The 25,004-nt window shown below is 34.0% G+C and overlaps 1 protein-coding gene across 2 annotated transcripts in view; it reads left to right on the top strand.

Moving 5' to 3' along the window:
• The window catches only part of LOC148950806 (synaptogenesis protein syg-1-like), a 113,646-nt gene extending 88,905 nt beyond the window's left edge, over positions 1–24,741 (top strand). The window contains exons 12-14 of one of the 2 annotated variants that reach the window (XR_016141855.1): positions 13,390–13,433; positions 19,052–19,103; positions 22,704–22,757. Coding sequence is in view for 1 of the 2 variants with exons in the window: in XM_089090016.1 (XP_088946142.1) it covers positions 13,390–13,429; positions 19,052–19,103; positions 22,704–22,910 (299 nt within the window). In the remaining variant the exon portion in view is untranslated. Of the gene's footprint in view, positions 1–13,389; positions 13,434–19,051; positions 19,104–22,703 lie in introns of both variants that reach the window. The other variant, XM_089090016.1, reaches the window with a different exon arrangement.
• Positions 24,742–25,004: the final 263 nt, after the last annotated feature.

Here is a 25,004-nt window from a genome sequence, read left to right as displayed (position 1 = left end):
ATAAAGCTGTAGAATTTTTCTGCTGTATTTCTATATTTTCCTTAACCAGGGTTGACCTATGGAGGCGGAATTTTGAGTCAATAGATTAACCATGATAATGCAATCTGGCCCATTTGACATTTGATTCATTTGACATTTAAAGTATATGTCTAATTGTCTAAATTTCTTCTAGAAGTTAAAGGAAAGTAAATTGCTATGGTTCATGTATGAGTTTTTTAGAGTGACAGGGGGGGGGGATCTTTCCAATAAAACTTACCCGTTTATGCTGATTTTTATACCAAATTAACGGTTTTCGGAGAACTTTGTTTAAAAAAAAATTGTATAGAATTCCTAAAGTATTACATTAGTCAGTTATTTTGTTTTCACATTGGGTTTTAAAGCATCATGTGTTGTCTCTATGACTGCATTAGACTGCATCTCTGGTGCAGTTTTCTTAGGGTATGCCTGCATTCTTACATTGTTTTTATTACCATTTCTTATGTTTTCTATATAATTTGCCCTGATTTGGGTTTATCTTTGTAATCTAAGCCTCTTAAACGTCAGGCCACCTTCAGAGACAAATTCCTGTATATGCTCCTCAGCATATCATAACGTGATAAAATAAAAAAAACAAGTTTTTTCTAACTGAAAGTAAGGAGCGACATTAAAGCTTAAAACGAACAGAAATTATTCGGTATCCTGCTGTCCTCTCCTCAACGCCTCGCTCTTTATGCTAAAGTTTTTTTTTTTTTTTTTTAAAAAATAGAGTTTGTGAGAAAGGGTCAAACTTTAGCGTAAAGCACTAAAGTACTATAGCGCAAACTTTGGCGTTAGTAGGTTGTGTTTGGAAAACCAATCAGACAATTCGTAGTAACAAATTGTAAGTAAAAAGCAACCCATGCCAATAGTAACCGAAACTCTAAATAATACTATTTTCAAAATAGTATTATTTCGAGTTTCGGTTTTGACAACAATACGTAGGCTACATCAGTCGAATTTTTTTTCAGTCGATTTTTATTTTTATTCAGCAGTGTAGTCACTGATTTTTTTTTTTTTTTTTTTTTTTTAAGGTTTTCCCTATAAAAACAAATTTATTTGAAAAGCTCCCCTTGAAAACCATCAAAAAGAAGACCCCAAAATTCTCTATGGCTATTTAGACCTCCCCTCAGAAATATTTCGATGGGTTACCTTTCCAGGGATGAATATCATTCCGGGATGATCAAAACACTGTTATACGCGTATTAAACTTGAGTTAAAAATCATTTTGATGGTGAAGGGATTGGCAGCTTCCCGCAGGTTTTTGTAGGTTGTAGCGCTAGATTGAACTGTTCATAGTAACAAACTGTAATTACCAAACGACCCCTGTTAATAGAAACCAAAATATTAAAAATCGAGTATGGAATACAATAGAGACTACTATTTATGCTGATCCTTAATAAACGTTTATTAATTCTAAATTTACTCATCAAAAGCTATTAGCTTGCGGAATTTTCTTGATTAAAAAAAAAGGTTTAATAACCCTGAAAAAAGGGGGGTTCATGATGAAAATTTATGCAACTAAGCTCTACATAAGACAAAAACCCTAAAGCTACTATGTCGAAAATACAGAATTGTTTATTTTCGGTGAGAAGCATTATTACGCATGTGCGTTTGTTTTTTGTTCTTTGTTTATCAAGGATTATCGTACTGAACAAATAGTCATAAAACATCAAAAAAGGGTTGCTTATAACAACAATTTCAGATCTAGTGTTTTTTCTTCTGTATAAGTAGAAAAAGAGGTCATGCCACAACAAAGTGGTGATATTTGACATTCTGTCCTGTAAAACAGCAATTTTGCCCTGAATAGAGCAGAATTGGTACCGAGGAAAAATGCTGAGACCTATTGGACGAGTATTTATGCACATTCCAGTCTTGGAGACCACTCTGACCCGTGGTATAGGATAACACTCATTCTTAAACATAAAAATTATCTACAAAAAATTGTACTTTTAATGTCGACCGTTTGTCAAATAAAGTTAATGGTTTTAGATTATCGTTTCATAATGTATCAGCTATTTGGGACAGTCTTTCGGACTCTGGAATGAGGGGGGGGTTCAAAACATTCATTTTGAAATGGATTTAGCTTCCGGCCTCCTTTAATTTGGAAGAATGGATGATTTTAGGACTGAGCTTTTAGTAGGGTTGCTAATTAATGAAAGCTCCACTTTTATGGCGGAACGATAGTTTGTTTATGAAAACCTAATTTCAATTGAAATTTAAATACGTTTAATGATCTCTTGGGGGTGGGGCTGGAGGGGTAAAAGCCTCCCAAATATTTGGACCAAAGCTGAACATGGAAATAAAAACAAACATAAATTAAATATGAAACAGAAATTTGCTTTTAAACAAAAATACAGAGTGACGTTAAAACTTAAAATGAACATAACTTAATCCTATACTCCTTTTCCTGGCCCCTGATATTTGCGCTAAAGTTTTCTTTCCTCATTGCTTCAAGGACGAATGCTGTAAAGCAAGGCTGAGGTATTTTAAACAATGCCTCAAGAATAAAAGGACTTAATGATAAATACTTGGTTTAAACAAGTCAGTTTTCAGTTTGGATGTCTTCAAAGCCAATCAATAAGTAAAACAGTTCCAATTAAAAACTTTAGTATAAAGAGGGGATGATTTAAGAGGCAGTACCCCTCTCTCATATAGTTTCTCTTCGTTTGAATTATGACTCACTTTTTGATTTCATTTGACAAAAATTAAATAAATTTGTATGAGACTGGTTGACTTTGTGATATAGAGGAAAAGGGACTCTTCGTCCACGCGGTGGCACTGAACTTGAATATGGTCAATCATTTAGCATCTTCCCTGCAACTACTTTTCCATAATGTTAAATCCTTAGTTGGTGGCAATGTGGCCATAAAACTCATACGCGTCCGCAATCAGTTTGTAGAAAGTGTCACCTAGTCCAGCCACATACAATTATTTTTGATATGGTATAACTGGGAAATGAATAAATGATGAAAATGATGGTTTTAGAAGAACTTAATGCGTAGAGCCGGTTTGTTACTGCAGTGTGGCAGTAGTAGTATTTACACACAGAAATAGGAGGAGTATATGTTTTTTAAATGATCTTGTAACTTCCAATCTTATTGTTCTTTTGATTGGCTAAAGATTTCACCCAGTCACCAATCAGGTTTTGAAAAAGCGATTAGGGACCACGATTAGGGAATAATTTAATTGGCTTACGAAACTGTGTGGCACATTCAGTCACAATTAAATCAAAGCATATATTCTTCAATGGGATCAAAAGAAACTAATCTCATTTTTTCCCTTTGGTTTCTCACTTAGTTGTATAGAACTTCATCCTTGTGCTTAACGACTCAGCGGAATAGTTTATTAGGAGTTGCTTTATCTTGATATCCATAGTCTCTAGTTGATGCAAGTTCCAGTCCAGATGACTGGATATCTCCAGTTGATTCGTTGATAGGAATATTGGTCGGATATTTGAAGGCACGATCTACTAAAATATAAACAGCAACAAACTCTATATCATTAATGGCGTTCTTTGTTGGTCGCGCGCTTAAAGCTTATGTTTAGAGTTTTTCCCTTCGCGATACGATTTTACACAAAAATATCGTGGTTTTTTTTTAATATCTAGTGAGTTTTCTTAGTTCTATCATCTTATGATTTAAGGATCTATGACCCTCACCTAATTTGCAATAAATTATAGGATATGCTGATGATAAGATTTCAGACAACCACCCTGCCCTTCCCAGCTTTGAATCGGATTGCACGAGGACTTGTCTCAGTCTAGTTTCTAGTTCTTGTCTTCAGTCTAGTTAGTTTCTTGTCTTTAGTCTAGTTTCAAGTATTTGATTGCACGAGGACTTGTCTCAGTCTAGTTTTTTTTGTCTTCAGTCAAGTTTCTAGTTCTTGTCTTCAGTCTAGTTAGTTTCTTGTCTTTAGTCTAGTTTCAAGTATTTGATTGCACGAGGACTTGTCTCTGTCTAGTTTTTTTTTGTCTTCAGTCAAGTTTCTAGTTCTTGTCTTCAGTCTAGTTAGTTTCTTGTCTTAAGTATAGTTTCTAGTTTTTGATTGCACGAGGACTTGTCCCAGTCTAGTTTTTTTTTTGTCTATAGTCAAGTTTCTAGTTCTTGTCTTCAGTCTAGTTAGTTTCTTGTCTTCAGTCTAGTTTCTAGTTTTTGATTGCACGACCACTTGTCTCAGTCTAGTTACATTTTCAAAGTAAACTATGAAAATGTCAGAACAGAAAAACTCTTTTGAAGTAAAGAATTTTATGAAAATCTCAAAATTCATAATCATGAGATCTTCAGGTTCCAGAATTACCTAGAAAAGTAAAGAATTTCCATCTCAAGTTCCCGAAGAGGTAGTTCAATGTCCTACATGATTCTGACATTACATACTTAAGGTTAAGTTTTCTTTCGGAGTTTTTTTGTTGGATTTCAATATCATTTAAAAGAAAATGACCTTAGATTTTGGAACGATAAATTTCAAAATTTTATCCCTTGACGTTTCCGAGCTGCAGTGCTCAAAGAAAAGAAAATAAGACGTCAAGTAGTAATCATGTTCTCAACACAATTAAAAATATCTTGATAAGAGTACCAAAGACATCAAAATGAAACTTTTTCCTCCACAAGACCCTATTGTGGATTTTTTCCATTTTTCGTGCTTTTCCATGCCTGAAAATCATGATTTTTTTTTTTTTGAAACTTATCAAGTTTTTAGGGTAGGAACAACTTTCTTCAATGTTGTCACGTTAAACTACGAAAATGAATAAGCTAAACAATTAGTTAAATTTGACAACTTTTTTTTTCCGTAAAAATTCAAACATTATATTAGGTTTTCAAAGACTGCTGCTCATTCAAAGGAAAGTTTTGAGCTGTCTTTTGCCATAAGTTTTTAGCTTCTTTTATGCTGATTTCCCACCCAACTTTCCTTTTTTTCGAAATTGGTACCAGCTACTGGTTAAAAACTGCACATGGACGCCTTTTTCACTAAAAATTGGATTTCCAAGTCTCACTTTTTTTTTTGGTACTTGTATGATATATTAACCATAGCTAAATCATACAAGTGCCCATGTTAAAAAACAATTCTTACTTCATAATATGCAGAATAACCATAGGTAAAACGTTTTGCATGCAGCCCCACTATAGATTCCCCCCAACCCCCTTGATGTGCGAATATATAGCCCAGGGGTGGATCCAATATTTATTTTAGGGGGGGCAAAAAAGGTTGATCCGATAAACTTACGTTAGGAGCAAGTTTAATTGACGCAATCTTGCATTAATTGAGTAAATTGCACTACTTTAGACTACGTTATGGGGCGTGCGCCCCCCTTGCCCCCCCTGGATCCGCCACTGATATAGCCCAAAGTATGACGCAAAAGTATGTGTCTGTTCTGTCTTTGTACAGTAAACTTCGAAAGGTTAGATTTTCATTTTTTTTATGTTTTTTTCTTTTTTGTTTAGCACTGAGGACGACTTGGCGGAGGTCCTTGTTGAAATATTTGTTTAAATTTTGTCATCTTAATTGTTAGCTGGCTGACAAAATCCTCGTTTTTTCACCCTTTTTGATTTTATTTTTCATTTTGTTACTTTCTCTCCTCTCTCAGTTTCATTAGCCCAAAGTATATATTTTCCAGCTATTACCGCAATGCGTTTCAACCTGTGTACCTATAAATTTAATCAAATATTACGAGACAAAACTGGAAAAACAAGTTACGGGTGACGGAATGCATTGAAAATATATAATTTCGGCTATGTATTTGTACATTAGGGAGTGTTGGTCGTAAAACATAGCGAGGCTGCATGCAAAATGTGTTAACTATGATTTTTCTGCATATTATGAAGTAATAATTGTTTTCTTAACAAGGGGACTTGCTCTGGTCGATATATCATAGAAGTACCTTTTTTTTTTAATATACATGGTTGTGTAAGCAGGGTTGCCACCTGATGACAAAAGAAATCACTAGATTTTAGTGATTTGCTGGTTTATTTAGTGATTTTCATCAATAATCTAGTGATTTTTGTCCAAATTTAGCGATTTTTTTGTTTTGGCAATATAAAAAATCACTAAAAATAGTGATAAATCACTAGGGGTGGCAACACTGTGTGTAAGTCCACTCAGACAGATCAAACAATGAGATTTAATTTTCACTATCCTTGGTAATTTTAGAATATTTGAAAGCAAGATATTCAAAACCTGCGTGACATTGCGAACGGAAATGAATTCTAATTATTTTCTTTTTATCATAGCTTTATTTGTAAAATAACAAGATATATCTTTAAGATTCACGCATGCATTACTCAATAAAAGCGCACATCACAGCGAGCGGCAATATTAAAGGCTCTAAACTTCCCTTAATGTAGTGTAATTTGATATATCATGTCATATTTACAACCTTTTTTATCTCTTGATCCCTATCATACACGCAAGAATTCATGCTGAAGTTTATGTTAATGTCTGTTGTAGCCAACATAATACTACATATCATTCGACATAAGTAGGGAATCCTGGCGTAGTATTGCGTGCTAAAGGAATAACTAGCAGGGGAGAATATAAGGAAACCACCATATATGATCGAAGTTGTCAAATTTGATTTATTGGATCGATTTTTTTTTCCTTGCGCTTGAAGTATGTCAAAGAAAATCGATAAATTCGTTTTTTTCCATTTCAGAGTGAGAATTATAAACAGGCGGGCGCACGGGAATGGGAGCTTTGGACGTACGCCCCTCCTGAAAAAGGGTTAAGTTTTTACGATTTCCCGCGTGGTTTTCTATATTTTAATGTTTTTTTTTAAATTTATCCCCATGCTCACTAAATAATTGCCTACTTATGATCCTGACTGGAACTATGGTCATTTGTTTATTTGCTTGATCATCAATTTCTTAAAAGCTTTTGATTCCCAGTTCTTTATTTCTTGGACAAGGTCTTACAGTAAAATATATAACATTTTGAAAAGTAAACACCTAAAATACTTTGAAAAGTTTTCGATTTTCTTCAGGAACTTCTTTTTACTGGGGTTTTTCAACTCGCGGCTGACGGTGAAAATTGATAATTATTGTTTATTTTCATTTTTTTTTTAATGTTTTCATTTTCGATTTAAGAGGGAAATGGCGTACAATTTTTATGAATGAACGAGCGTATTTCTAGGAAGGTTCAACAGGGAAGAAGGGGCTCTCAGTATTTGAGCATGGGAAAAACTATTTGATTAAAAAATTGAAAACGCGTCACCCCCCCCCCCCTCTCGTGTACGTGTATGCTCAGGTTCCATTCAATGCTTTTATGTTGGCCAGTTCTGACCATAAATATTGTTACTTACAAGTTTTAAAATTTTACAAAAATTTCCCACTTGCAACTGTACCATATAAAGCCAATTGCTTGTCTCCAGGGGTATCAATTCATTGAAATTTAGGGGGTGTGTATTTTAAAAATATATAGGAGGGCTATTTTGTTGTTTTTTCTATTTATTTAATGGAAATACCAAAAACTGGCGTTTTCCCTTGAAATTATGGTTTTCTTAAGAGGGCCCCAAAATCTAACCCCCTGCAGTTCCCCAAACAACGCCCCTGCTTGTCACTAATTTTCGTTAAGGGTCTAAAATTGTATTTGTCTATTGAACAAGTTCTTAATCCAAGTTTTTCTTTTTAAGTAATTGTTTATAATTCAAGTTTTGAAACTAATTTTTTATTCTGCCGTGTCGTTCTATCTTCACTTACGAAGAGCACAAACTCTGATAAGATGCAAATTAAACAAGCATCTTTAGTTTCTGGGAGATTAAAGATATCTTGTTGAGGCTTTTTATGATCTGGGTCATTGCAATTGACCTTCTCAAAAAAACTTTAATCTATAGAGTGTTGTACAAAAGAGATCTAAACTAGCTCAGACACATACGTGAGAATTAATTTTTGGGGTTGGTAAGCTCACCCAAATCTTTCGAAAAAGGGAAAAATAGACGAAATTTATAAAGAAATAAGGGAACAGCCGTAAAAATTTTGATGTTTTGAGATTTGCTTAGGGGATTGGCGCTTGAAGCCTCCTCTCCTGTAGAAGTGTTTGCGGTATTCGCAGATTTGATATGATGTATTTTGAGAAAAATAGGAAAATACAGTGTCCTGCAAGCAGATAACCTTCGCGTAGGAAAAATAAGAAAAAAAATATGAAGAAACAAAAAAGACCAACCAAGAGCGAGGATAATTTTTAGCAAGTAAAAGAGAAACACAAGTCAAAGCAAATATTTCAGCAAGAACTTCCACCCCTCCCACCCTTCCCACAAAGCACCCCTTTTCAGCACCCCTCCCACGAAAACCTTGCAAGCAGGGGCATACGCAAGAGTTGGGTCCCCACTCCCCACCCGAATCCTAAATTTTTCGAAACACCTGGGTGCTTCTTATTCAAATTGTAAAATAAAACTTATTGTTTTCCGTTTTTTTTATTATTAACCCTCCGAAAAAAAGATCCTGCGAACGAACCTGATTTCGAAGTCCTCGTTTTTCCTATGTCATGTCTATCTGTTTTGTAATTTGAACCCTGATGCCTTCAGGTTGCACTTTACCCTTATGCGCTGGAAAAAAAAACCACAATAAGAGAAACAACATACCAAAGAAAAAGGGGACACAAAAAGAGGGAAAATCTTACTAATAAATCGGGAAAGACATAATATTCGTTCAGAAATCACATCATTGATCTCAAATCTAATTTTTGTTCGTGTCAAGCGACTTGAATCCCAATTTTCAACGTTCATAACAAGTTCTTTTTAATATGGTTTCTGAATTTTTTTTTTATGTTGGTTACGAAAAAAAAAATACAAATTTTACTAACTTCAAACTTAAATATTCGAAACTTAATGAACTTTCATGTTCGAATGAACTTAAACCACACAAAAGCCTTTCCAAAAAGAATTCCAAAAAACATTTTTTTTAACAGGTAGACTCTCCTTAAATGTAGCAAAATCCACCTTTTTTCTCAAAGCTCCATATTGTTTAATGTTGTTCATTATTACCAATTGTAGTAAGTCTTATACGGCTTGAATATGGGGTTAATCAACTCAATTAATTAGTAATAGTAATAAATAGTAATAAATAATAGTAATAAGTAATAATAAGTAATAAGTAATAGTAATAAATTAATTACCAAAAAGTAGAATAAAACAAAGTAAGTTTATTAATCTTGCAGTTTTTTGGCGTAATTTTTGACGTCCTAGCAAAGCATTCCTTTTTTCTTTATTATTATTTTCGCGACATTTTGACTGTGTTTCATTTTACGCAGAAAGTACTATCCTATAGCTTCATGTTTCCTGCATTACCTGCGTTATAAAAATAAAACTTTTGACCTCAGACACGAACATAAAGGGTCATTGGGTTCATACAGACACTCCGAGATGTCGAGACTGCTTATATTTTTTTTGAAGCAAAACATTTATTGCGTCCAATGCCTCTAGTCTTTTGTGTAGGGATTATGCATTTTTTAAGATTTTGGCATGACATCAGGCTCATACGCAATATTTGTCATACTCCCGACAAATATTCAGATTTCTTAAGATTGTAGATGGCTTTTTAAACAAATTTATACGGACGCGCTGACTAGACCCAGATATTCAAAGATTCTTTCAACTTGTACCGCATTGTTCAAAAGATTTATCTAAATATTTGACATTATTAGAGCTATATGAGAATAGTTTGACGCATTTTTTTCTAGGATGATTTCATTTGCTTTCAGGAAAAATCCTTTGTATTTCTTGATAGGTGATGTCATGTATTTCAATAGGCTGTTATATCCATTTGAAATCCCATGGCATTTGGTGGAAATATTTGAAACTAGTCCTGTTTTAGATTCTATTAAGATTCCAGATATGATCATCCTCGTCTGTCAGATAAATTTGGGATGTCATCAAAAGAATTGGAAAACTTTTCAGTTCTTTTGAAAAGTTAATTTTATTCTCTGTTTACTTTTATGCAGTAAAAACAGGCAGAGTCACCCTAAATGCTATTAAGCTGCAGATAAAATGTTTTTTTTTTTGTGGTGATAGACTTTTATTTATGATTGTCTTTGTGAACACGCATTTTCGTCACATGAGAGAAATACTACGGAATTTCCTACTTGAAACTACTAATTAAACATTTGGTCCAGTTGCCTATCTGATTATCTGAATTACAGAGCCCCCAATTAACGGAAATGTAGAGGAATGGGACAGAGATTTTTTTGCTAAAAAAAAACAAAATACAAAAGGATATTTTTAAAGATCGAGGGGGGAAATGGGCCAACATATCCCCTTAATTTGTGCTCAAGCTTATTTGAGAAAATCCCATAGCACCGGTGGATATTTGTGAAACTAGTCCTTATTTAGTATCTATTACGATTTCAGATATGACTCGAATGTTCTGCTTTCTTTAATACTAAGCAATAAATATAGGCATTGCCACACTAAATTCGACTAATTTTTTTGAGTAAATTGCTTTTTGTTTGCAACGAAAATATATTTTTATGGACTTCCAAATAGTCAAACTTTCAAACAACATCTTAAAGAAGTTTCTGTAGCTGCATACTTTGGTCAATACCTTGTGGGTATTTTTACCATGCAAATACGGAGGAGGGAATGAGAACTCCTGCAAATTCTATTAGAATGCAACAAAATCGAAACGGTTCGGAATGGAAAGCTTCTTATTTTTCTGTAGTTGACTTTGAATCATTTAAACTGAAAACTCATCGGTTAAAATATTTCTTAAGAAAATACTACACTTAATTGAGAAACCATTGTCTTGATATGCCAATAAAATATTGAACCTTTAGGAAGCCATGCCGCTTTCAACTAACCACTAGTTAGACTTTATCATCAACAATGAGAGGGTTAGGTGGTGGCAGTTTCTTTGTATTAGCGTTTCTATCCGTTTGAAATTTCGACAAATTTGTTTTTTTAATAAATAATCATAAAATCGGTCGAGTTCGTGGCTTCGGGATTCAGAGTCTATTGCTCTACCAACGGAGCCACCACGCTTGGTATATGGTTTTACAAATTTATTCGCGAGTGTACCCAAATAAACAGGTCTTCTCTAGCTTTACCACCACTGCCACTTACATATCATTAAATAAAAGAAACAAGTTTTTCAACTGAGAGTAAGGAGCAACATTAAAACTTTAAATGAACAGAAATCATTACGTATATGAGGCAGGTCGCCCCATCGTTTACATCTCGTTCTGTGCGATAAAGTTCAATTTGCTTTATGATTCTCTAACGCTACTCCTTGATGATGCATTTCAGTGTAGCAGGACCGGTAACTTAGTTGAAATTACCAAAAAAAATTTTGCGTAAGGAGCAAGGTACTGATGAGGGAGAGAAATCCTTCATATAATTAATAATTTCTTTTCGTTTTAAGTTCTAATGTTGCTCCTTACTTTCAGTTGAAAAAACTTGTTTTGTTTGTTTAATTTCTGATCGTTTTTTAAATAATGCTGGGAAAACCGGCGCCCCCTTCATGGAAAATTTTCTTCCTTCATGAAAAACTCCTCCAAGGAAATATCCTCCCACGTAACGCCCTCCCCCCGGATCCTCCCAACCCCTACCAGAAAAAATCCCCTTTGAAAATGTCTTTAAACTTCCTAATAACCAATACTAGGATATATGTAAACAATGGGCAAAGTTCATAACTTGCAGGCCTTCCCCCTGGGACTGTGGGGGATTAAGTCGTCCTCAGATACATAGTTATTAGATATTTTGACTATGCTGAACAACGTGGCTATCTCAAAATTTTGATCCGGTGACTTTGGGGAAAAAATGAGCGTGGGGGGGCGGCCTAGTTGTCATCCAATATTTTGGTCACTTAAAAAGGGCACCAAAACTTCTAATTTCCGTTCGAATGAGCCCTCTCGCGAAATTCTAGGAGCACTACATCGACACGATCACCCCTGGGAAAAAAAAAGAAAGAATAAATAAACACGCATCCGTGATCTTTCTTCTGGCAAAAAATACAAAATTCCACATTTTTTGCAGATAGGAGCTTGAAACCATTAAAGTAGGGTTCTCTGATATGCTGAACCAAATGGCGTGATTTTCATTAAGATTCTATAGCTTCTAAAGGTTTTTTTCCCCTTTTTTCGAAAATAAGGCCCTCAGGCTCGCAACTTTTGATGGGTAAGACTAAAGTTGATGAAACTTATATACTTAAAATCAGCATCAGAATCCGGTTCTTTTTTGTATCTATTGGTATCAAAATTCTGTTTTTTAGAGTTTCGGTTACTTGAGCCAGGTCGCTTTATACATACAGTTCGTTACCATGAACTGTTTGATTGGTATAGTATTTAGTACATATTTAGTAGCGGTAATTAAAAAAAGATAACAACGAAATTAATGGCATGTAAAATGTCACCCTCTGGGATTACCGATGCCAAACTATAAAATTTTAGATGACGCAAAGCTGTTTTATATATTTTTATTTATATTAACAGTATGTAAGACCATTTGGTCATATATTTGTTTGCTCCCTTTAAAGTGTTGACACCTAGAGCAAGCCTCCCTCCCATTGCGTTGTCACCGGGCATTCCTTTCCAATTGTAAAATATGTTAATGATAATAATCAAATTATAGTAATCAATGGTGAAGCGTCTTCACATTTGGGCAGTGTTACCAATTCACGGGAATGTAGGGGGTGGGGCCAAGGATTGTTAGTACAGACACAAAAAGGTATTTTTCGAAGTCTAGCGGCAGAGGGCTTTTTCAATCTTTTTTGTAAAGATACTGGAAAAGCTGTTTATCAGAAGCTAGGGGAGAGAGGCACCCCTCCCCCTCCAATGCCCACTTCAACATTTTGGATGGGCATCAGGAAAAAGGTAATAACAAATGTGCTATTTTAAAAATATAGAGAATTATCGAGTAAACTCCAGCAATCTTTAGCCTAAATCTTCTCTTCTTTTCACCGCCCAGTTCACCAGAGTTAGGTTTGAATTCTCTAGATTTGCATATTGAAACACCTTAACACATTAGAGCCATTGAATTGTTCCAGGTACTGTAGAATAACTGAGGGACTATAGAGAATAATAAAGGGACTATGGAGAAAATGACCCTAGCTAAAAATCTTGGAATAAGGACATTCTTGGAAATATTTAGACTACACTTCAGATGCAAAGAGACATTGATTAAATTAAAATTTTTTGAATCTAAGAAGTTTTGTAACCAAAAGGTGCTTAAATTAGGGTCGAGACTGAATACATACACGAAGATTTCCTGGATCATTAACTTTATTTTCTAGTCCTACTTTACCGATTGACTAGTAAATTGGCTGGGTGTCAGAATGCAGTGAAAATGTTTATCAACTTTTCATATCAATCTGTTTATAATTAGAATAAAATTTTATTTTTACTTCTTACAATTGTATAAATTTACACTGACTCGTTTCCATTAATTTTCAGTTAAGGACGAATTGAAAAGCTCTGCAGATCTTTTGGAGAAGTAAGTAAGCATTACCTTCTATATTTTTTTTCTTCTAATTAATATGGTGTCAGGGACGTACGTAGGGTGGGACCAAAAGCCCCCATTCATCCTGAAATTCTAAATTTTCCCAAATATCTGAGAACTTTTAATTCCAATTATTAAATAACTTTTTCTTATTGTCCGTCACGCATTAAAAATACCTATGTACGTGCCTGTTTAGAACGCCTAATTCTTCTTCCGAATTTTCTCCTGTAATAATACAGAAAAAATAATTTTAACAAGCTTGTAGGTAAAGTTCATACCAAAAACAGTATTCTAAAGTTCATAATGAGATTTCTAAAATATGGTAATATTTGGCCTTATAGCTGTGATCATGGCCGTATTCAGGGGAAGAGAGGCTACGGGGCTTGAGTCCCCTCATTTCCCCCCAAAAACCTTTTTTTCTGAAATTAACTTGTTTTGTGAAGACTGTTTAATTTCAAAATCTTGGAATTACGTTAAATAGCCTTGATATTTGGTAAATAACACTGTTTCAGTAACTAAAACAGATTCTACAGTTGGATTTCCAAAAGACGATTTCTATTTTTCTTTGTATTTTTTTTGTTAAGATTGAGAAAATCCAGTAGAATGTTTTCTGTTGTGAATATATTTCACAGGCTTTTCGAAAACTATGAGATTTTAGCATCTTGAAAATCATAACACCTTAGTAAGTTATTAAAAGGAAGTTTATAAATAAACTAGTTTTTCCGAAGAAAACGAGTAACGTTTCCAAAAATTAGTTGTATTAATAAAAAAATTAATTAATTTTGGAACCAGGTGTTTTTGCCATTTCAGAAAAAGCATTAATTACAATCGGTGTTCCCTTTTCGAATTCTTAGCTGTTGATTCATATTTGATGTAATACATCATTTTTAGTAGCTTTAAAACTTTTATGTAAAATAATGAGCTTGCTGACTTTATATGCAAAAATTCAGTAGAAGCGTAAACTCACCAACGAAAAAAAAATTTTCTAATTTGTCCTGTTTTGTAAAATAAAATAAAATTTAATGCCAAAAAACGTCAAAGGTCATATCCGCAGCTGCGACAAAACGCAATTCATAATTACGTTTCTAGTCTGGTAATAAAATCCTTTCCTTCATTTAAAATCTAAACAAGGATAAAAAACTTTTTAGGACTTAGAATAACAGCTTTCTGCGTTAATTCAATTCTCTAGAAACTTTCTAAGAGAAATAGAAATCTACAGATGTGAAATGACTACTAAATAGCTATCCAATTATTCGGATTTACCGGATAGATTTGAAGTTTAACTTCTTTCTTAGAAAAGAAATACCATAACCTATGCAGTGATATTTGTGTACACTATTCAAAACTTTTGATAGCTTTAGGTGAAGGTAAACTGCTTCATAGAATACAAAACTCTAGCTAAGAAAATCACACTGTTTAGACTTTTTTCTTTGATGTCACGTAGAAAAGTTTAGGTTAAGCCTTCTTATACCTTGCAATGATCTTAACTCTACTGTCTAATTTTAAAACAAATGAATTTTAGGGAAATATTCTTTCCCTAAAATTCTTGGTATCTCATCCTGCCCTTAGTTTCCAACTTACTTGCCCTTAGTTGCGATTTGTGATAAAACAAAATTCAAACTATGCATAAAATTTGAAGGGAAATGCGCAAAAATAAGTTTAAAATCGCAGGCATGATGCAGAAAAAGCGCAACTACCCTTATCTTATATACTATAAGTTTCAATCCATTGCTGTTATAAATCTTTTGTTATTGCTACGGCATAATCATCATAATTCCAGGAATTGCCACGAAATATCACATAAACAATCATATGACGTAGGTATTTTCGAAGACCACAGTGCCTTCCCATGACTGCCTTTCCCTTTAGATAGATATCAATTTATTTAAATTAAATTTGAATCAAAATAAAGTTGCCATTAAGCTATGGCTTATCAAACAGTTCGTGGTAACGAACTGTAAGCAAGGAGCGGCCCGGCTCAATAATAACAGAAACTAAAAAAAAACGAAATTTTGACACCAATAGATACATAAAAAGAATCAGATTTTTATGCTTATTTCAAATATATAAATGTCATCAAGTTTAGTCTTACTGATCAAAATTTACGTACCTGAGAAATTTGCCTTAGTTTCGGAAAAAGGGGGAAACAACCCCTAAAAGTCACAGAGCTTTAATGAAACTCACGCCATCAGATTCATTCGAACGGAAATTAAAAGTTCTAGTGCCCTTTTTAAGTGACCAAAAAAATTGAAGGGCAACGTGGCTCCCTCCCACGGTCTTGTTTTTCCCGAATTCACCCAATCAAAATTTTGAGATAGCCGTTTTGTTCAGCATAGTCGAAGATCTAATAAATATGTCCTTGAGGACATATTTGTCCTGTGTATTTATATATATATATATTTTTGAATTAAAACCCATATTGAAATGAACTGAACTGACTTAACCCCCTACTGTTCCCAGGGGAAGGGCTGCAAGTTATGAACTTTGCCCATTGTTTACCTATAGTATTGGTTGATGGGAAGTATACAACGTTTTCAGGAGGGATTTTTTTCTGGTGGGGGGGGTCATAGTTGGGGTTTACGGGGGAGGCTCTTTTCATGGAGGATGTTTCCTTGGGGGAAGGGACGTTTCTATGGAGGGGGTGCCGGATTTCCCAGCATTATTTAAAAAAGGATCAGAAATTAAATAAAAAACAAGTTTTTTTCAACATAAAGAAAGGAGTTCAACATAAAGTATAACGGACAGAAATTATTCCGTATATGAGGGGGGTTCTCCTTCAAGTCAATACCTTGCTCTTTACGGTAAAGTTTTTTTTAGTACCGTACCTTCAAAAGAGCTATCTATTCTAATTAACCGGCCTTTGTGATTCAGGGGTTTGTGATTCGAACAAAATTTGAACTTTAGCGTAAAGGGCGGGGAATTGACTAGGGGCTGAACTCTCTTATATATGTAATAGAAACATACGAATATAGATGTTCGTTACGTAAATTAATTCGTAAGTTACGTCAGATTAAATATCGAGAAAGCCATTTAGCCAAAAAAAGTAAAATTAATATGCAGATTTTGTTTTAATTATGCGTCTACGGTGAGCCAAAATCGAAGCTGCATTAATTCAAAAACGTTCAGAAATTAAATAAAAAAAAACAAGTTTTTTTTTAACTGAAAGTAAGGAGCGGCATTAAAACTTAAAACGAATAGAAATTATTCCGTATATGAAAGGGGCTGTCCCCTCCTCAACGCCACGCTCTTTACGCTAAAGTTTGACTCTGTCTCACAACTTTATTTTTTAAAACAATGAAATGTATAAATTAAGTTGCATTCTTCTGCAAACTGCTGCATGTGGAAACTAATGGAAACTATGTGCTTATAAGAAATCTTGATAGGTCTATGGATTTAACTGAATTTTCAGCAGAGTTTGTAATGTGCCCTTAAATGTGACAGCTTAAAGCTATTGTTGGAAATTGTGTATGTGCCAGTCTGTCTGTATGTGTTCGCGTGTGTCTGAGTATGTCTTCTTTTGATTGTATGTGTGTACGTGTATATAATGTGTGGGCCCGTCTGTCATTGTGTATGTTTGAGTGTGACTGTGTGTTTGATTGTAGCTGTGTTTTTTTTGCATGTTGTGTGTTCGTTTCGTGTGTCTTTGGTTGTATGTGCTTTTCCTTGCGCGTGTTTGTGCTTTTGTGTTTGAATGTATATTTCTGTGTCTATGAATGTGTTTTGTGTGTTTGTTTGCTATGTTGACGTGTTTTTGTGTGCATGTGTGTTTCTTTGTGAAAATTACAGAAATAAGTCTTCTTAAGTTTCTTAAAAAAATTACAGAATTAGTGTAAAACCCGCCACTTCCAAAACAGATAACTTGTTCCCGCTTTAAAAAAAAAAGTGTCTTGAAATTCGGGGAAATTTAGAATTTCAGTGGAGGGTCCGGGCCACAAGATCCGTTTGAGCTGGTGCAGTGAATTTCTGTTTGAATTTTGACCTTTGTTTGTTTCTTTGGTTTTGAATGAATTTGCATGTGAAAGAGTCATATGTAGAGAGTCTATTTACAAATCAAGGAAATGCACCCGGACAACAAAAACAAACTTATAATTGAGTCCCTCCGATTTTTTTTTTCAAATAGGTTGCATTACCAATTTTCGTATGATTTAAATGACGATCTCCGGGATACCGTTTAATCTCCAGCCCTCTAGCATATCAAAGGCTTACAGGGAAAAGTGCCAAAACATCCTTTGCTATTAAACAACTTCACCCTTGTTTACAGGTTGTGGAAGCTAAGTAGGGTCCCTTGATTGCAGAAGGGAGTATATTGAATTACTAAAATTGTAGAATACTAGCCAGGAGACCGGGATCTAGGACTCTTAAAACTTGTTAATCGTTTTGGATTTGATTGGTTTATTCCAAGTTTAGCTAAACTAAGTTCCTGTTAACTCTTAGTTTATTTAATGAATTAATTTTGCTGAAAGTCAAGGAAACTTTTGTGGTCAATATGTTCGTTATCTCGTATAGTGACATTTTCTATATAAAAAGTTAAAAATAAAATAACTGATCATTTTAATAATTTAAGACTTTTAGACAATGAACCTAATAAAATAAACCGAAAAATCCTCCTTCTAAGCAACCACATGTATAAATAGGGGTAGTATTTGACTAGACTCCCCCCTTCCGTTTTGTTGCTCTAAAGAGCGTATATATGAAGCAAATTAATTTATTACCGTTGAACTAATTTATGGAATTTAGAGAATTAAGCGTACGTAAATATCAGCTAACTACTTAGATTTGATGTTTTTTTTCTCATAGCTCCTCCCCAAGTTAAGTGAGCATAATTACTCTGTTGGGTTAAACTCCATCACACGTAAGGTAGTTCTAGTTAAACCTATTTCTATATAATATATTAACCGATCATTGAACACTACTGAAATTATACTCTGCATTATCCTATCCGCGTGTAGCATCACAAACTGGGGAAGACACTGATGTAGGCAGGGGGACCTTGGTGCCTGGCCCCTGAAATCCCATATTTGCCGAATTTCCGGGTGCTTCTTATTAAAATTGTCATTTTTACCCCTCCCCCCACCAAAAGCTATCCTACGTGCTTTCCTGGAAAGGAAAGTCTCCCCCCCTCTTTTTGGTATAAACCTCAAAATTTCTCCCTCACTGCAGCACCAAGCCACCTAAGACCTACACAGCTGTGCACGCTCCCCCTCCACCCAAATCTGTTAAGAGCTTCAAATTTTACCCTCTCACGTGAAGAACAAATCTCTGTTAAAGCATTCGTTAAGACCTCTTCCTATCACATTTGGGGAGGTCTGCTTTTTCTTTGGGCACAGATGTAGCACAATCTTAGCAATCTGTCATCCTTCATCAAACTAGGACTATTCTTAGACCAATCCTCTGGAAAATATTGGACTTTTTTTCCTGTTTGGACCCGCTTTGAAATAAAACATTCTGAGTTTTCTCTTACAAGTCAATGTTTATTAAAAAGAAAAGAAAAAAAAATGATAATCATTCTTTATTGTCAGAAACAAATTCAAAGTAACAAGCAATGCCGAAAAATTTTTAATTAAAACAGATTTCTTTTCTAAAGCGATATTTTTTCTAATATGAATTTTATTCTAGTGGAAAGCTTAATGGTCACATGAAGAATGGTTATGTCAGTGCCAGTTCATCGGTAAGTGGATTTTAATTTTTCCGAGAAAATGAGAGGGTGAGCAGCCAAATGATGAAATATTTCCAGATGAGCAAACAGATTTGGCATAAAATTCCCAGGATATTACTAAAACTGAAAGTTTATGACTCGCCACAAGTAATGAAAAAGGCCAAGTCTGAATTTTATGACTCCTAATGAGGCTTTTACTGATAGGAGAATTTGTAGCTTTTCAAACTTTTCACGAATATCATTTCAGTTGGAGTACTTATGACTACCCTGTAATTATTTGGAATGGTGCCAAAAATTTAGTATTGAATTGCATAAAGAAAGAATTACCAAAAAAGTAAAAAGATGCCAACTATTTTGACGTTCAAATTTTTAAAATTTGTTCACGGAGGTGGCGTTGTGGTGGGGATGCCCCTTCCTCAACGCCTCACTCTTTACGCTAATGTTTTTTATTAAAAAGAAAAAAAAAAGTTGTGAGACCGAGTCAAACTTTAGCGAATAGAGCGAGGCGTTGAGGAGGGGGCAGCCCCTTTCATATACGGAATAATTTCTGCTCGTTTTAAATTTAATGTTGCTCTTTACTTTCAGTTAAAAAAGACTTGCTTTTCTTATTTAATTTCTGAACGTTGTTGAATTAATGCAGCTTTGATTTTGGCTCACCGTACTAGTTAAAATGTTAAAATGAAATTTGCATAGTTTTACTTTTTTGGCTAAATGGCTTTCTCGAAGTTCTGTTCTGACGTAACTTACGTATTATCTTACGTAACGAACTTCTATAGTCGTAAAACTAAAAAATACTAAAAAAAACTATCATAAAATAAATACTAAAAAAATTATCTAAAAAAATTACTAAACTAAATTATACTAAAAAAAATACTAAAAAAATTATCATAAAAACAGGGAAATATGTCTATTCTTTTGAATCAACAAAATTAAAATTTGTTCCTACGGATGAATATCATTAACTATAAAACTAGAAGAATAGAAAGTCAGAAAAAAAGAATATAAAGTCAGGAAGTCAGTTAAGTTTCAAATTTTCATAACCAAAATAAAAAAGAAATTCATTTAAGAAGTTAAGCGTGTTGTAGCCAAACGAATAATATGCATACTCGCAAGCTTTTTATGAAGTTCCTATAATGTTGCTGTGATTCCACCAATTTTTTTCAAAGATTTATAAAGTTATACTATACATTTTTCATTTAATTTTATTAATAAAAATCAAAGGTTTATAATAGAAAAGAATTATGTCGCCAGTTAAAGGCTATGATAATGAGAAAAGATGCACTTTCTAAAACAGTAATGTAACTTCAATGTTGACTCCTGCTCTAGAATAGATAATTTTCGCTTTTTTTAAAAGACCCCTTCGCAATGAGATTTTAGTAGTGCTGAGATTTAGCTTGTACGTAATTTGGGCCAATCAGAATTTTTCATATAATTTTTCAACCAATCCGAAAGCCTACAAAAAATATAATTGGCGCAAATTAACTCTAACTAAATCTCGGCACAAGTAAAAATAAAACAGTGTAAAACTGCGTTGATAACCTTTTAGTTTAATCAAACAGTTCGTAGTAACTAACTGTAATTAAGGAGCGACCAGGCTCAATAGTAACCGAAACTCTAAAAAACGGAATTCTGATAGCAATAGATATATCAAAAGAATTGGATTTTATGCTGATTTCCAATATATAAGTTTCATTAAGTTTAAACGTACCCATCAAAGGTAACGATCCTGGTAAAATTTGCCTTATTTCCGAAAAAAGGGGCAAACACTCCATAAAAGTCATAGAATATTAATGAAAATCACACTATCAGAATCAGAGATTTCAAGAGTAGAGGTTTCCAGCTTCTATCTGCAAAAGTGTGCAATTTTGTATTTTTTTTGCCAGAAGAAAGATCACGGATGTCTGTTTATTTGTTTTTTTGTGTTTTTTTTCGAACGGTGGTCGTATCAACCCAGTGGTCCTAGGATATCATGAGAGGGCTCATTCTAACGTAAATTAAAAGTTCTAGTGCCATTTTTAAGGGACCAAAAAGATGGGACGATAACCAGGACTCCTCTTCCACCCCTTTTTTCCGCAAAACATTCTGATTAAAATTTTTAAATAGCCATTTTGTTCATCATAGTTGAAAGACCTAATAACTTTACCTTTGGATATGATATGAACCCCCCCCCCCCAGCCCTATAGGGAAAGGTCTTTAAGCTATGAAAATTGTTCATTATTTAGCCTATCCTTAGTATTTGTTATTGGGAAGCTTGCATACATTTTAGGGTGGGAAGACGAATTCTCTGCTATGGGTTTTTTCACAGGGGAACTTTCCATGGGGAGGGACGTTTTCAAGGGGTGAACTTGTCAGAGGAAATTATACACTGAGGGAATTTGCCAGAATTCCTATACAAAATTCTTTTTATATTTCTTGCTTTCTTTTTTCCGTGTCAATTTTACGCGTGGAGTTGTTTGGGTAATTGTCCTGGGTAAATTTTTACCGAGATTGAATTATCTAGAGGATATATCCATGGAGAGGGTATTTCTCCTTGGAGGTGGGGTCACATTTCCTGGGATTATTTTAAAAACGATCAGAAATTAATAAAAAAAACTAAAGTTTTTTCAACTGAAAGTGAGGTGCAACATTAAAACTTAAAACGAACAGAAATTATTACGTAAATGAAGGGGTTTGCCTCCTTCTCAATACCTCGTTCTTTACGGTAAATTTTTAATTTTGTCCCAATTCTGCAAGAGCGACTCTTGAAACGCAAGGGTCGTTTAATTGGTAAATAAGAAGCTTTTTTCAAAAGTGCTAATAAACTTATTTTAGAAGGTTTTTTCGTAAGTACTGCAGATATTGCCTAAATAAGTTTGCTTATATTCTTTAGTGCTTAAGTTTTGTTCTATTTACTTAGTAGTAGACTCATGCACAGGAAGGTGGCATTGGGTCCATCTATTCGTTTTTCCATTCGTTCTTTCAAATTTAACCCTCCCAAAAAAGACTCCTGTGGACAAGCCTACTTAGGATTAATTCTTTTTCTTGCACTCCCACTAGGGAAAATAGGTGACAAGGTATTTACAAAAAATTAAACATCTTTTCTTCGCATCTTTGTATATATTTTCCTCCCCCTCCCCCATTTTTAATGTAGGATGATAACTGCTGAAATATTTAGAAATAGAAGGGCAATTTCAGTTACTGATAATTAGGGCCATATCTAGGATTTTTTTCGGTGGGAGGGGGGGTTCAAAAGAATTTTTTGGGGGAAACTTTAAAAACACATCAAAAAAATTTTTATATTCATTTTTTTTACTGTTTTTACGATTTAGACAAACCTTTTTTTTTGGGGTGGGGGGGGGTTCAAACCCTCTAACCCCACCCCTGGATACGGCCTTGCTGATAACGTTTGTCTGAAATTAGATTTACGTTCTGACTTTTTTTTTCAATAAGGACAATTTACCATATTAAAATAAGCTAGGAATAAGATTTGATTCTTGAAGAGTTAAGAGTAAAGCTAAGAAGTATGTCTCAAATGAATGTTCCGTTTTATGATTATTGAAATGCTTATTATAGGAGTTAGATGTTTGCCAAAGGCTTGTACAAATCGTATCTTAATCAGTCTCTATTTTCTAGCAATCATCTGTCAAATCAAAAGCATCTGACTTGAGGTATTCAGATTTACAGCTCCCAAAGTCGAGTAATAACGGATCTATGCGTTCGAAAGCCGATCAAGTTGCTCATGGTCTGCCGAGCGTGACGGCGATTCCCTCCCCTAAACCTGAAATTATCCACATCACTAATGGATCCATTTCCAACCTTAAAGACAAAGTGGATGTCTGAGAATAATTAGCGAGGCTAATTATGGCCTGACAATGACATTCCTCTGTTTCTATGTGACATCCTTGTTGTGTTTTTTTTTTCTATCTAGTCAAGGAATAACTGAATTTGTGTGCCATTGAAATTGATTTTGTGTTTGTGATCTTGAACTAAACAGTCTGCAGAAAGGTCATGTGGTCAAAGAAACAGTGAAAAGTAAAATAATGCAGATAATTTTTTTTTGTTTTGGAATTATGGTGCAAGTAATGCTTTAAAACTAAATGAAAAGAAGTGGGTTCAGACAGAAAAGGTTTTTGACAGAAAAATGATAGCTTAGGGTGCCAAATTTGGGGTTTGCTAAACTAAATAAAAGAGGAATGCTATATACATCCTTTATACCATCGGTTTGTTAAATATGAATTTAAGTTAAATCATAATAAAATATTTTGTAGATCATAGTTTATACTAATATGAATTACCTAATAAATATGTGTATGAATAACTCAAAATTAAACGTAGATTAGTTACTCATTTGTAACCAGTTTATCAGTGCTTGTCCATTAGGGCCAGACACAATGCAATATTCCAAAAACTATACAATTTAAGTTCATAATGCTTAATAAACTGATTTTATGGCACTACTGGGCTGCCTGAGGCTTTGGGGCCACAATTTGGACAAAAAGCACTAAAAGAACCTTTAATACTCTACGCTGTACATAAAAATTATGGCACTGGACATAACAATTTCCAATGTAAAGCTTCTTTGTGATACTTTTGGTTGTTTTTTTCTCCTCTGAGTTCTATGCAAAAGATAGTCTGTCGCTATAACATCACCCAAAATGCTGCTTGGGGTTCCTGGTGAAAATTAAGGTTTTTGGCACTCAAAAAAGTGCTTAAGGGTTTCAAGGGGGGAGGGATGTATCTGGAGGGTTTCAGGACAGAAAAATTAGGTTTAATTTATGGTAAAACCAAATGTTTTGACAGCTTAAGTAGAATAAATTTCATTCTCTTTAAGCCTGTTTACATGTTTTTTGCCAAAGTTCGACAAATTTATACAAAATCTCTAGCAAGAATTACCAGTGGTCTGAAAAATGTAAACTCAAGGTTAGAGTGAATGTTAATTATGGAATTATTTTAACTAATATCAATAAAAAAAAAACTAAATCAGTGTTTGTTTACACGAATTAACAGCTGCAAAAACAAAAATGGTAAGACGTACTTGTCCCAAAATAATTAAAAAAATTCAGAATCAGAAATAAAATTGCGATTTCAGAATCCCAATATTATAAATGTACCGTGTATCAGCTCGAGCTTAGGAAAAATATGTCTCCTCATTTATCAGGCCCAGGGATCAACGATTTCTTCCATAAGGGGTAGTAAAAAATCAACAACAATATTCTTTTGAACTTTATTAAATAGCCTTGGGTATGATTAAGGCCTGAATTGCTTGAATGGCTTCCCTGGCCTTTATTTTTTTCTTCCAGTTTGTAGAAATACCAGTTTTTTGTTTTCAAAATCAATTTGCGAGTGAAAAACGGCTTCAAGGGAGAAGGGGCCAAACTAAACAACAGTCCTCTCCGTGGATACGGACCTATTGATTATAGTGTGACTTGTTTACTTTGTTCCTTTTAAGTACATAGCTTTAAAATGTATCGACAATTTGTATTATATATATATATATAAATATTTGTAAATACATAATGCTTGCTGCGTATTTTTCTTTTCTTATCGCTTTCTTTTACATCGAAATTTAAATGTAAAGAGCTATTGATTGTGATCTCAAGCGTGTAATTTTTATGTGCCATTTTTTTTTATCACAGTTCGTAATTTTTTGTGGGAAACACTCTGCTTTTACTTTGCAAATAAACGTATCGAAAAAAATTACTCGGTATTTGAGATAGGCTACTGTTTGAACTGTTAACCATATTTTGGACCTTCTTCGAAAAAACGTGTAACCTGATTACATTACAATCAAACATCGGTTCTCGGCCCTTATTCTTTCAGAATGTATATTCCAAAACCATACTGTTTGGGAAACGATTCCTATTTTCTGCTAAAAAAGAGAAAATAAATGTAGAATGTAAAAAAAAGAGATGCACGAATGTTTACAACACGGCG

The sequence above is a fragment of the Artemia sp. Qi Xiang Cuo genome, chromosome 6 (assembly GCF_049724085.1).
Source record: "Artemia sp. Qi Xiang Cuo chromosome 6, ASM4972408v1, whole genome shotgun sequence".
NCBI classification, from domain to species: Eukaryota; Metazoa; Arthropoda; class Branchiopoda; order Anostraca; family Artemiidae; genus Artemia; species Artemia sp. Qi Xiang Cuo.
This window is presented reverse-complemented; position numbering and strand designations above follow the sequence as displayed.